The 14,440-nt window shown below is 40.4% G+C and overlaps 1 protein-coding gene across 1 annotated transcript in view; it reads left to right on the forward strand.

Moving 5' to 3' along the window:
• Positions 1 to 12,720, forward strand: part of FER1L6 (fer-1-like family member 6) — a 79,643-nt gene extending 66,923 nt beyond the window's left edge. The window contains exons 35-41 of the mRNA XM_014965179.1: positions 980 to 1,122; positions 1,855 to 1,943; positions 3,675 to 3,773; positions 6,115 to 6,356; positions 6,701 to 6,864; positions 7,947 to 8,047; positions 12,243 to 12,720. Coding sequence (XP_014820665.1) covers positions 980 to 1,122; positions 1,855 to 1,943; positions 3,675 to 3,773; positions 6,115 to 6,356; positions 6,701 to 6,864; positions 7,947 to 8,047; positions 12,243 to 12,423 — 1,019 coding nt within the window. The 3' untranslated portion in view covers positions 12,424 to 12,720. The remainder of the gene's footprint in view (positions 1 to 979; positions 1,123 to 1,854; positions 1,944 to 3,674; positions 3,774 to 6,114; positions 6,357 to 6,700; positions 6,865 to 7,946; positions 8,048 to 12,242) is intronic.
• The last annotated feature ends 1,720 nt before the right edge of the window (positions 12,721 to 14,440 follow it).

The raw sequence follows: 14,440 nt of genomic DNA on the forward strand, positions 1-14,440 counted from the left end.
TAAAGACCTTGCTTTTAGCTGGCGAAAATTAGATGAAATACATCACATCTCAAACACATGTCATTCCCCAAAAGGGAACCAGGACTCTTAACCACAGTGTCATCCTTCCTCCCTCTCTGAGCAACTAGGAAGGGTTTACTACCTACTGTTTAAATCCAAACCAAACCTTTTGTTACCTGCCAGCAACTCAAGGATAACAATACTGTGAGAAAAGTGGCAACTGCCTGCTGACACAATGAGCTCTTAACTTCTTCTTACTTAGGTACTTTTCTCCTGATCTAGGAGAAGCCTCTCTTCAAAATTCTGGGTTCCTTTCATGTGGAGCCCACACAAAAAGGGAGGAAAGAGAGGCTCAAGAGCTCAAAAGGCTTTCTCTGCTTTCCAGTATCCACCCTACCTCTAATATTAACACTGATCCTTCCTTGATATGCCCTTTTGGGGTCTCACTTCCTCCAGTGGCCAAGCTGAGCTGGTCAGAAATGTTCTTCAACTTCAGCCCTCTTCCCTTGAAGTGTGATTCAGTTTTCCACGGGGGTCTTTGCTGTTGCCATCACAAGGCAAAATGAAGTGTAGATATAACTCCTAGTGCATATTTGCTCTCAGCTCCATCAAAATCCAAATCTCCTTGTCTGTAATGAACTGTAAAAAATCCTTACATTTGCATTTTTTCATAAAATGAGTAGTTCATGGGTTTCTTTAATCTTACTATTAGAAACTGCTGCTGTAATAGTGAAATGATTCACTGTGTTTTATGGATAAACTGCTGCCTAAGTGTTAATCTTATAGTTACCCCCATGAGTACCTTTATTTACAAGAATTAAATGCATTTAAAGACCCTTCTTTACTTAGCTGGGATACATAAAACCTTCCTTGTAAATCAAGCAGATTTTTAATAACCAACTTTAATAATTAATGGAACATATTACCAAGGGGTTCAAAATTATAATTGAGCTCTCTTTGTTCTTTTTTTTTCCTACAGAGGAGCCAGTTGAATCATATGAACACCTCTCCTTAAAGGTTTTACGTGCTTGGGAAGAAATCCCTGGAGCTGGATACCAACTGGTCCCAGAACACATTGAGACTCGGCCCCTCTACCATAAGGATAAGCCAGGCATGGAACAGGTAGAGCAGCTCAGAGATGGTGGTGATGGTAGATCCAGGAACAGTTTTCCTTTCCTCCAGTTACTGTGGTTTCTATTTGTATCTGCAAACTTGCAGAGACAACATCCAAGTGTTAGATCATACCTGAGACTTTGTACAGTATCAACCTGGAAATTGTCACACATGCACATATACAGCCGGTTCCCTCAATACACAGTGCCCACCCAAGGAGTAGCTGCATGTTTTCATTCTTTTAATTTAATTAGTTGATTAAGTTAACACAAACTCTTGTGCTTGTATTTGGACTTTGGTTCTTTTTTCCCTTTCATCATGTACTATTTTTATATGGACTTTTATCTTGAAGTTGCCTATGGCTAAGCTCAATTCCAACTTCAACAAATTCCTGCAAGATTGATAGAATATGTGTATGAAAAAAATATATTTTATAGTAAGTTAATAGATAAAATCATAGTTACATGATAATGAGCTGGTTGCTTATAGAGGAGGCGGTAGTTTGGCTATCAAAACTACTTTAAAAACCTTTTAAAGTCTCTCTAAAATAGGAAACAGGGTTATTGAGATGTTTATCTCTTTTTTTTTTTTTTTTTTTTTTCTTTCCCCTTTTGTATAAGACATCAGGAGTATCAGATGCTTGCCCTAAGGAAGGAGTTGGCCTGAGCTCTGTCTGCAGGTTTCCACAGGTGGAGATAATCTCATATGGCTCAGTCTTTTTTTTTTTTTTTTTTTCCCAAGGGTCGTGTACAGATGTGGGTCGACATGTTTCCTAAAGATATGCCTCTGCCAGGACCCCCAGTAGACATTTCACCAAGAAAACCCAAAGGGTAACAGTTTATGCTTTCCTCCCAACACAGTGGCATAAGTCTTCAAAGACTGAGACTTTCTTAAGCTTCTGGAAAGAGCTATAAAAAGAAATGTCACAACAAACTTCTGTGATCCTGAGAAAAGTTTAGGTTCACATGGCTTCAAGTCAAGAGAGCATTTCCATTAAACAACATTAAGTCTCCTCCGTTAAACAACTCAAGAACTGAACTGATGGTGATTTTTGCATCAAGGGCTACCACACACCTCTTTTAGAAAGATATTACTTTTTCATGTAGAGATTGCAGGTGGCTAAAGGCAAGAGTCCCTTAATAATTCTGATGCTATCATCCAGTTGTTGAGCTGAAAGAAGTAATTCTAGTTTTATTACCTATTTCAGCAGGATAACATACTTGACCCTGGTTGAGGTCTTTAATCTGATGGAATAGTATTGCATCTATTGGATTTCCAGCACTGGGTTCAAAGATCAAGAAACACATAAAGCAGCAACAGGCAAAGATACATTTGGAATAAGCATCTCTCAAATTTCAGACAGATACTTATGCTACTTTATATGCAAAGTTACACATAGCTCTCAGTCCACCATGCATCAGCTTTATTCCAATATTTTAGCAAGGCCTTTCCTGAGAATTTTATGTCTGAAGCAGCATCAGGTACTATTCCTGTATTTATGTTTGAAGAAGAAACAAAGTAATAAAACTGTGTTTCTTTTCCTTTCCTTTTACAAAAGCCAAGATTTGACAAAAATAAGAGTCTGTGTACAATACTCTCTTCAGATCAGAACTTTCTCTAATGAACCTTAACAACAAGCATTTTCCAAGCCCAAAAAATTTAAAACGATACCCACAGAAGCAGAATGTGGCTGCCATTTTTGTAGTCTCCAAAAGTAGGGAAAAATATTGTCAAACCATTAATTATGAGAAAGCAAGTAAACAAGCAAACATGAGTTACACATTTTTCCAAATGCATATATGAACTCCTTGAGCTCTGACAGGTTTGGTGCCATGACCACTTCCCTGGGGAGCCTGTTGCAGCGACCAACCACCCTCGCAGTGAAGAATCTTGTCCCAGTGTCTCAAGGCATACACAAGTTTTTGAGTAGCAATTTTTTATGTCACTTGCAACATCTGTATTTCAGTTTCAAGCTTCTAGAGCTTTGGAAGACCATCATAAATGTCTGTATGCAGGGAGTGGAAAGGATGGGAATTCCTTTTATTGTTGCTTCTGAAGATGATTGCACTTGCTTAAATGAAAATATCTCTAAGCAGTGATTCTCTTCCCTTTTAATGCACTGGATTGCACCAAATACAATGTTTTTAGGCATTTCTTCTGAAAAGCATCTCCCAAGGAGCTCTGATTTTTATTAGCAAGCTGCTCACTGTCTTGGAGGCTGCTCTGATATTGCTCAGATCAACTTTGCCTTATTTGACTGCAGCATTTTTGTGAAGAGAATTGAAAAGGAACAGGCACATAAAAAGCAAGGAATTTTCCATCCCTCCGAAGCTGGCAGTGACCCCGATCTCGTCCCACACGCTCCAAGAGCTGAGAGGAGTCACCATTCCCACTCTATCACTAGGCTCTCTTGTAAACAGAAGGGGCCTGAAGCTGATGCTACTTTAAAAGTTTTGCACAAATGCAACATTTCTCACTTTGTAAAAGCATGATTGGATAGAGGGTTACATTAGTGTCTGACCAGAGCTTGAGTATACACAGGCCTTTCTTTTCTTTTTCAGCTATGAACTGAGGGTAATAATCTGGAATACAGAGGATGTAATTCTAGAAGATGAAAACATCTTTACAGGGCAAAAATCAAGTGATATCTATGTAAAAGGGTAAGTTCTTCAGGACTTGTCTTCAAATGGCCAACTAATATTTCACTCAAAAAGCAGACAAAAAAAATATGTTGTGAGAATATGCGATAAGCTATTTCTGTGACTTTGGCACTTTGCTCTAAATGCCTGCCCAAATTACTCGTCTGCTTTACCCTCCCCCCCGCCCCCCTCGTCCCTTTTTTTCCCTCTCAAAGCCAAATAACTTTAAAATGACAGTAGTCCTTGCCTTCTGCTCAGACAGATTTCTCACAAGAAGAGAACCAAGCCCACAGTTTAGCAAAAATGATCAAACACTTACAGAATTTGAACTGTTAGTGCTTACACAGATGCTGAGACGTATGAAATAATCAGAGAAAATGGAATTATGATCACATTAGAAGCAAGAAATCTGGTGCTTGCCAGGCTATTTATATGGGAATTATTTTCTAACCTCACTTGGGGAGCATGTGTGGGTGAATGACCATGGCCATGCTGGGGAGAACATCACGTAGGCTCGTACTCCATCCCCCTTCTGCTGCAGACAAAATGCCTGTCACAACTTCAGAGATGTCACTGGGATAATCAGTAAATGGGAAGGATTTCACATAAATAAAATGAAAAGAGAATGAAAGGTGAGATTACACTCAAACTAGCTCTTTCCTGAGATTGTAGCAGATTACTTCTTAAAATTACTTGCCTATTTGGGGTACTGCTTTGCACTGTTTGCTTCTGAGCAGGCACCAGAGAGGGGTGGGGGAAACTGGCCTAAGTGGCAGTAGGAAGTACTGGAAATCTCAGGTGAGAGACTGGTCTTAGATTTCTTGGTGTATTTCCACTACTAGAGGGTGAGATTAATATGCTAGCATGAATTGTGTCTTTGTGGAGTCCTGGAAAAATTGGAATTTGTGGAGCACTAAGCATATTGAAAAATGAATTTTCCTAGAAACCTGTTGCAGTATTGCCACTGACCAGATACAAAGATCTGGAGGAGGCAGCACTGGGGCTGATGGAGTAGAGAAAGGAGGATTTTTCACTTTGCAGATTCTGAAAATCATGCGAACATAATACAAAATCCAAAGGACATAAGGACAGGGCAGTCTGGTAGTGGCTCTTACTCCTGTGTAGGGTATATCTGCATGCATTTTACCAGGGAAACTTGGTTTGCTCTGACCAAGCTGTGTGGGGCACCAGGACTGGTCCCACTCCTTTGGAGCAGGCGATATTAGCCCAGGTGAAGGAGGCACTCATACAGCCATATGGCCCCCAGTGTGCTGCAGGTGCAGTTATTGCACACCCTGGCTGAGCAAACCTCCCCTTGCAGTTCCCTGAGAGCAGCTACTCTGAAATCACTGCTGTCCACATGGATATATCCAACTTAGCAATAAACTAAAGTGTTCAGAGCAGTAGCAGAGTAGCTCTGAGAGCACAGCATTGAGGAACTAAATAGGGAGCCAGCCTTTGTGTTGAGCTGTGTGGTGACACGAGGACATCACTATCTATGCCAGGGTGGTCTGACAGGGAAAGCCAGGAGTGGGTAGCTTCTTGCTTCTGCGCCTTACTAATGAAGACACAAATCTCATTATGTTCAGACAGTGCACTTGGTGCTGAATCTGTTACTGGGCATGGATGTGCACTGGGGGCAGTGTCGTACTTGGGATTGTTAGTTTTTTTCCCAATTCATTTTTGAAATAATGGGGTTTGCAGGGATAAAGGCACTCTTTGGATGCAGCACAAAAACGCTAGTCTTTACTCAAGCTGAGATAAATGAACTTCAGAACTAAAACATACCTAGGTGGATCATTACCTCGTGGAACTCTTCAGAAGAGATGATTATGTTTAAGAAAGCATTGTCCTTTTATAACATAGCATTGCACATCACATGCCATGCACACTGTAGCAGAAACCAAGAGGAAATCACAATTAAAACCAGAGAAACTTCTTCAGCATGCTTATGCCATGTTTATACCCCCAAACAGCAACCACAAACAATTTAGACTCTAATAGTGAGCACTTAAATCAGTCTTGGGACATTGACACAGAATTTATTAGTGTGACACAACATGAACACAGGGTGATTAGTAGTGGATAAATGACTGATGTTGTCTTTGCCTCTCCAGAAGAAGACAGACGTCTTAGCCAACAGTAAACGGCCAACTGGTATTCTGGGGTCTGATCTAAATAAAAATCACATTCACACTCTCAAAAATGCAGGCCATTGCTCTAGCCTGTGCCATGGCTCAGAGGTAGCTGAGGTGCCTGAGCCAGGGCTGTCACTGGGTGTCACAGTCCTGAATGATGTGTTACCTTGCAGTGGTTAGCTACCCAGCTGACAGCAGTGTATTCCCATATCTGCTTGCCATAGGTGGATAAAGGGTCTGGAAGAGGACAAGCAGGAGACGGACGTACATTACAACTCCTTGACAGGAGAAGGCAACTTCAACTGGCGCTTTGTGTTCCCGTTCTACTATCTCCCAGCAGAGAAACAAATGGTGGTTAGTAAAAGAGAAAACATATTTTCCTTGGAAAAGACAGAGCGCAAAGTACCTGCTGAGCTGGTGCTTCAGGTGTGGGACTTTGAAAGACTCTCTTCAGATGACTTCTTGGGTAAGTATGCAATGGATCTGCCCAAACTTCACCCGAGGTCTTACCAGACCTATATTTTGTAGAGGTATGTACAGAGTGGTGTCTGAGACCCAACTTTTGCGTGTCTTTCTCTGAGGCACCATGTTGCAAATGTATACATTTCTTGGAGAGGGAATAATTAGGAACTTGGATGAGATGATGCCAGGGCAATACAAATGAATAGTTGACAGTACAGAAAGATCCCCAGCTATGAAGCTTGGGCCCAACCTACTGCATTGTTCCATGTATTTCATCTGGAAGCTGCTGTTTGAATGAGTTCACATCTTTCTGGTCTCTGAGTGTTGTCATGTTATATCCCTCTCCAGGTACTCTTGAGTTGAACCTGAATGGGTTCCCTCGAGCAGCAAAGACAGCCAAGAGATGTGACCTAGGCATGGTCATGGCAGCAAGTGAAGAAAACAAGATCTCCATATTTCAGCAGAAGCGCGTCAGAGGCTGGTGGCCTTTCATCAAGGCTGGGGAGCTCACGGTAGGCAGCTCACTGTAGATGAACAGCTTTTCTGTGGGGCTGATATTGCTCTGCTGAGGTCCTGAGACAGATAGAAGCTAATTTTGGTTATGGTATCTGAAGAACAATCACCACTGGCAATCCATAGGGCTCCTCCAAATACTTCAGTGATCCCCCATAAATTTGGTTCTGATAATCCCAGGCAACCAGAGCTCTTTGTATTTTTTCAATTCGTTGCTGTGAGTGCAAGGGGAAACCAAATATTTAACGCTTATTTAGGAAGCTCTAACTCCCATAACAGAAGTTACAGTTGATACATAGAGTCCAAATAACTCAGGTTACATATTTCTACTGCAAGGTGTAAGTCATGATATTTTATAAGTACTAATATTTTTTAACTCAACAAGCTTTATTGGCTTGTAACAATGAAAGAAGCAGTAAACCAGCAGTTATATTCCATTATAACTTTTCCAAATTTTAGAAATTATCAGTAAGTTGATGCTGAACAAATCCTTTTGTCACAGCTCTGGGTGTCATCGTCTGGCCATTCGCCAAGAAAATTGAATCAGAATCCCCCTGCCAGACTGCTCTTCTTTTAGCCTGAACAGAGCTCTAGGACTGCATGACATTTTCTGCACACAGATTTCATTTCTAGCCACCTTCCTTTCATGAGCTGAGGCCCCAGAGCTCAACTGCTCCAGCACTTGCGACTGGCTGAATTTGCCCCCATCAGTGGGCTACACCCTGTCTGCGTCAGCAACAGAGCCTCCATCTCAGCCATTCAGTTGTGCCAAGACATGTGATAGAAGACAGGTCTTCTCAGATTAATTACTTTATAATTTAGGAAGTAGAAAATACATTTAGGGATCTGGAAGTAAACATCCTACCTCTCTTTCTTCATGGTCCTTGAGAACAAGTTAGGAATTTGGTGCCTGGGTTTTCCTTTGTACTTTCTCTTTAACTGCAAAAACTTAATCTTCATTTCTTTAATCAATTTCCTTCACCCTCAGATGGTTCCATAATTTCTTCACAAGCCAAATGCTGCTGTGATTTAGTGATAATAACCCAGGATTGCTTGCTTACATCTGTTCTCTCTGATCCAGGGCAAGGTGGAAGCTGAGTTTCACTTAGTCACAGCAGAAGAAGCTGAGAAGAATCCAGTAGGCAAAGCTCGAAAGGAGCCTGAGCCCTTGGAAAAACCCAAGTGAGTAGGAGCATACTCATTAAACAGGCTGGGGCAGGGGCCTTCAGCAGGAGACCAGGAAGAGCAGTTCTCTTTGCTCCTCTCCTGGCCTTTCTCCTCCTGTAACCTTGAGGAAGCCATTTGTCCAACTTTTGCATTGCCTGGCTGCTGGCACTCATAGCCAACAGCACCTTCCAGGTTAGGTGAAATGCCTTCCTCTGGAAGCCCAAATAAATTACATTGCTGCATGTTTGTGCTCAGCTAGAGTTCACATGTGGGCTCATTCCATAGCTGACATGCCACATGGTAACCTCTTAAGCCATCGTAACCTATACATGCACCTAACACCTCAGTTTGGTCACCTATAAAGATCAAAGATCAAGATTATATTTATTATATTAAGAAAATAACTATAAGCCTATAATATTTAAGTGCTTTAAAATGGCTGTACAAAATATTTCCTATGTCCATTTTTTTTTCCCAATATGATCATTAGGAGACAGTCTTAGTATTAGGAAACAAGAATTTTGGATATTAGGAAAAATTTCTTTACTGAAAGGGTTATCAAGCCTTGGAACAGGCTGCTCAGGTTGACTCACTATCCCTGGAGGTATTTAAAAGATGTGTAGATGTGGTGCTGAGGGACATGGTTTTTAGTGGTGGACCTGGCAGCATTATGTTAACAGTTGGTCTTGATCTTAAGGGTCTTTTCCAACCCATATAATCATAATTCTATGTTTCTAAGAATTATCTGAACACATTTAAAGTTGTCTTAGGTGCTGTCAGTGGAAAACTGACCTCTACATGCATCTAGTTATTTTTGCATAAATGAATCATTTACAGATAAAGGCACACAAAACATGAAAATAGGGGCCATACAGGAATAATACAACTTCAATCTATCTCTAATATTTTTGTACTTAATAATCAAAGAATGAAGATGTTTGTTTTTCACTATAAGACATTTTAATGAGGACATTTTAATGAGGACAATTTAAAGTGGTTTAACAAAGGCAGATGATCTAGGAGGAGCATTTTGTCTTTCAGAATTTGTCACATTAAAAAGTATAATCAGCGGAGATTTTTACATTCAGTAAAAATGCACTTCTAACCTATTTTGGTTCAAGTACTTTGTTCTACTAAAGTAATGAGCTAGATTAAAAAAAGAAAGAGAGAGAAACTGATGTTATATTTCCTGCTACCAAAGCTTCTAAAAATCAATTGTTAAGCATAATGGTAATCATTGCACATTCTGTTTAATTTTATTGGTTTGATACATACCTCAGGATAAACATGAAAAAGGAGAAAACAGCATAAAGGTGGAATTGCCAATACCCCTACGAAGGGGATAAATTTAGCTTGAAAATTAGAGGTATCAGAGACTTATTGAAAATTAGCCTTGAAAAGACTTTAATCGATCATTTGACCCAACATCTTTACTCACAAGCAGGATGAGCTATGCCTGACAGATATCTGCCTGAGACATTCCCAGTAACTGAAATTAAAGCACTGTCTTACAGAGAAGAGAGGACTGGGATAGCTCTGTAATGCATCTGGTGGGAGGCAATCAGCCCAGGTAGTTTTAAGAGGGAGTGTAGTGTGTAATAGAAAGATTACACACCCAGAAGGTTGTCAACAGGATGTGCAAAGGCACCCTCTCATTTTCCTCTCATTTTTTCAGCCCAGCCCATGCACCCCAGGCAGCCTGGGGTTCTAGGGCTCCCTGCGTTTTCACCTCAAGGGCATTTTATCTGTAAATGTGCTGTTGGGTCAAAAGGTTGTCTCTAGCTTTGTGTCCCCTCCTCTGCTGCACAGCCAGCACAGAGGTGTTTTGACCCAAAAGCCACCAAACCAGAGTGTTCCTCCAGATCTTACACTGAGTAACCATAGAGAGGCTCCGCATCTAGGTTTTTATGATTAAATATGCAGCCAACATAGGACTTAAACCAGTTCTACTTTTAATTCGGATGTATGCCTCCATTAAATTAAAATTATGGTGAGGCTAGTCTCACTTGACGTTACCCATCTCAGAAGCAAGCCATTCAGACTCCTTTTGAAGCTGTGCACGTACAGGTGAGGGAGTCATCTGAAACCTAACACATGTATCTTAAGATGGGAGCTGGGGAAAGAGATGCATTGTCCTCCAGAAAGTCCTTTCTCTCCACATACAGACAGCCCACATGGCTAATGGCTAACCAGGCTGGGTATCTAAAGTTAGGCAAAATAAAGCCTAAAGTTACTAAAGCAATATCAGCATGTGGGTAGTAAATACTATTTTAGCTTACTGGAACAGAAATAAACTCGTAGCTGAAGACATTGCATGCCTTGGTTCCATAAAGCCAGTATTAAAGTTTACCAGCTCAGTGCCCCTGAGTGATGGAATATGTATTTCATACATGCAGAGAAGTCAAAATCAACTGAGAGATAACAGATAATTGTTTCTGTACTTCAAATGGGTTCTCTTCAGAAAGAAATGGATGTCAAGGAGCTTTGCATCAGGGCCTTCATATCTATATGCCAATACCATAGGTTCACTTTTTTGTTATTAATCGTGTAGGCTCACACAGAGAAGCAGAGAAGTTTTCAGATTGTTTTGCACAATTAAGTTTTGTAATTAAGAAACAAAGTAATTTCAAAACCAAAATTATCTTCTAGGAGCTACTAGGCAGTAGCAGACTCGTTAATGTACCAGAGGGAAGGTATACAAAGATTAAATGTCGGGGAACTAAAGAGAAACATGCAAATAAGATATAAGGTGCAGTGAGTGTAATTTCCTGCTGGTCAGAGCACTATGAGGTTATCCATCTCTTCATCTCTGCCGATCAAGACAGGATGCTTTTCTGGATGCACTGTGTTATAAGCAATACACTGCTATAACTGGTACTGAATTCTATAGCTTACGTTGCAAAGAAAACAAATTAAATGAGCAACAGTCTGGCTTTTTTTGCCCTGTCTTTAAAGGTTATGAAAAGCCCTTAAGTGGTTGGAACACGCAGACTAATGGCTTTGTTACTCAGGTCTATGACTGAGTAAGTTTTGCTCTTTACAATATCCATTTTTTAACAATTCCTTTTAACCTGGAGGGCTTATTTGTTGATTTATTTCTGAGTCATTTCCACCACAGTATAAAACACAGTCTTTAATTAAAATATATTCAGTTGGCCTTTTAGATTTACAGATTTTCTGTTCCATTCACTTCCACATACAGAATGCTGAATTCTCCAGATGACTCAGACATTGCTTACATTCCTTAAACAGCTTGCTAGAATGAGACATGACCATTGCTTTTTGTGACCCTCAGTCTTAATTTTATTCTCCTTATTGCTGAACCATCTGCACGATTACAGTGATATTGGATAAGGAAGACAACCTGCACCCAACTTTGCTGGTGTTCATGTTGCTCCACACCACCATACTCGTCAGGTCATCTCATCATACAGAGCTGACAGATGTTGTCTCAGCTCATCACAGAAGTAGGGCTGTTGAAGTCAGAGGCATAGTGACCTCCCAAGCTGAGTGGCTTGCTACTACGAGACACTACACCAACAGGGGGGTTGTTGGAGAATATTTTTTTGCTCTCTGTATGCAGCCAGCTTTGTCATACAGTGTGAAGAAACTCCACGTTATGGAGACAATATGACATAGGGCAATATTTGGGAAAAAGTTAGGACTGTGAAGTGCAGATAGTTACTACCAGGAGAAGGTGGTTCTTCTTCCCTTTATGTACCCAGGCAAACTACCTACATTTTGGGGTTCATCTCACCTCCTGTTTTCAGGATGCCTGTTTTCAAACTCCTTCTGAAAATGTGCCATTTTGGGCTGTCTGCCAGGCCTGAGCTGGCTCTACCTGCTATGGCACCGTGATTATTGCTGAGCAATTAGATTTTTTGTAGTTGCTCATTAGTCCTTCTGCAATGATAAATTCCATGCAATGATTAGAAAGATTTTAATTTATAACAATTTTGTCTGTAATTTTGAACTCCATATCTTTTCTTAAATTTGAGTAGTTATGAACTGGGAACTGGAATTTCATTTCCAGTGGTATGTGAAGCTTGGGGTCAGGAACTCATGGAAGTTGTCTCTAAACTCTTTAGTCAGTTCCCTGGAGTTAAAGGTCCTTTTGACACCCAAATACGTATTTTGCAGTGGGACACCTTTGGAAATAACTGGACCTATCTTTACAAAAGTTTTTCTATTTTTCTTTCTTTCCCTTTAGCCGACCAGACACATCCTTCTCTTGGTTTGTAAATCCTTTCAAGTGTCTGTATCACCTGATCTGGAGAAATTACAAGAAATACATCATCATCGGCATAATTCTACTTTTTCTTGTTGTCTTCTTGGTGCTGTTCATCTACACACTGCCAGGTGCGATCAGTGAAAAGATAGTTTCAGGATGAGCATAGGCTATGACTCTCATTGTAACCAGTCACATGCTCCGTCAAAAATAAAAGTCAGGCATACAGAATTTATGAACCTGAAATACATCTCATTCCTTTTAAGAAGAAAACATAAATATTCGTATCAGAAGCTGGAGTTCTCTTAGAACATTTTAACATCTTGCTTCTTTGTCTGCTCATTCAGACCCAGCCTTAATGTACATTATCATTAACATTCTGCTGCAGCTTTAGTGACAGACAATGAAAGTTTGAAAGTAAATTCCTTAATGCTATGCAGAAACTGATTTGTCAGTCAAGTATTTAAATACTAAAAGCAAAATCTGTACATGGAGATAAATGTATAGCTCAGTCTTTGCATAGTTTTGTCATTAATTATTTGAACTGTTTTCCAATGACCTATAATGGCATAATTATTTTGAGATAAAAGGTTTATTAAAAAAAAAAATCTAAGGTTAAACTTTCTAATTTGGTGTCATGCACTGAATTCATCCTGCGTCTCTCAGTAGGAGCTCTGTGCTCTATAAGGACATCTCACACACTTATAAATGAGGTAAGTGTCAGTGACAGGAGAGATAGAAGCAAAGATGGGAAGAACTTTTTTCAGCTGCGGTTTGAAAGTGCTGGAGGTCACTGGAGGAGAGGGATCAGGAAGATGAAGATTCAGCTACGGGCACTGCAGTAGCAAATGATCCTTGTAAAGGAGAAGGAACAGGGAGAATCCTGCTTCATGAAGAGCAGACGAAAAGAGGAATGGAAAAGAGAAAGTCTGCAGAGTGGAACAAATCATGGAGGATTAAAGAACGCAAGGAATAAATCCTTACACAGTTGTCAATGTGAAAATCTTCATCCTACTTAAGAACACAGAAAATGCTGCAGCCTGTGTCATGCACAAAGCAAGGCTTCATAACTTAATGACCACACTTGGTCTTAAAATGAGTGGTTATGATTTTGAAGTAGCTACAGAAATCTCTAGTCTCATTCACAGGCACGCTAAAATGAAATCTTTATAAAACATTATTATGTGAGTCAGAAGGAAGAAACATTGCTGCCATTGAAGAGCAGAGATGTGAAACCACTCGCTCTAACAAAGCAGGAGGAAAGTAATAGAAAATCACTACTAGATCTTTGCTGTCAGGGTCTCCCATGAAAGGGAACAATACTGAAAAAAATCACCAACAGATTACTGAGTCCTTGAGAAAAGTATATATTCGTTTATACCCATGTCATTTCTATTGGCTCAGTTCAGGAACATTCAGTGGCATGGCAACACTACAGGCAAGGAAGAGCATGAAATGCTTAAGAAGCAGCAGAAGTTTTGAGCTCGGCCAGTGAAAACAGGTACCAGTAACCAATATCCCGCCTGTGGGGTTTGCCACAATCTTGCTTGATTTTCTACTGTAAGAACAGAAAAGAGCTGTTATCACTGATTTGGCTACATGATGACGAGGTACACGACAGTAAAAGGTCTTATGAGTATTGACCTCTTTTGACAATTTTGCATTCCCATATAGCTAATTAGAACAAAAAAAACCTCTTATCTCACACTGCATGGTGTAGCAACACCCAAAGAATACACTTGCTGTTCCTGACTCTTGCTGCAAAAGTCTGCACTTCCACTCTGACTTCAGCACAATGAAAGGTGGTCACAATTTTCAATATCAGAAAAAGTAATGCATTACCCAGACCTTTGAACCTTATTCCTCACCTAAAGGTACCCCAGACGCCTTTAATGCTTAACTATCACCACTCTGCCGTGTATATAGATAAAGAGAGAAAGCTGTATCCATCCTACATGGAATATTATAAATCAAAAGTCTGTCTCTGTGCACCGTGTTCTTCCACAAAGCACAAAATTATCTTGTGATACTGCTGTTGCTGCTGCTTCTAAAGTGTTTGTTGGGAAGGTGGTTCAGTTGGGGTTGTGAAGCCAGTGGGGTCAGCGAGGGTCTGCAGGGGCTCTGCCCTGCTTCCAGCTTCCTGCAGAATATTCTGTGCCACCCTCCCAACCCGTGAACAG

The sequence above is a fragment of the Calidris pugnax genome, unplaced genomic scaffold (genome assembly GCF_001431845.1).
Source record: "Calidris pugnax isolate Ruff unplaced genomic scaffold, ASM143184v1 scaffold41, whole genome shotgun sequence".
Lineage (NCBI taxonomy): Eukaryota > Metazoa > Chordata > Aves > Charadriiformes > Scolopacidae > Calidris > Calidris pugnax.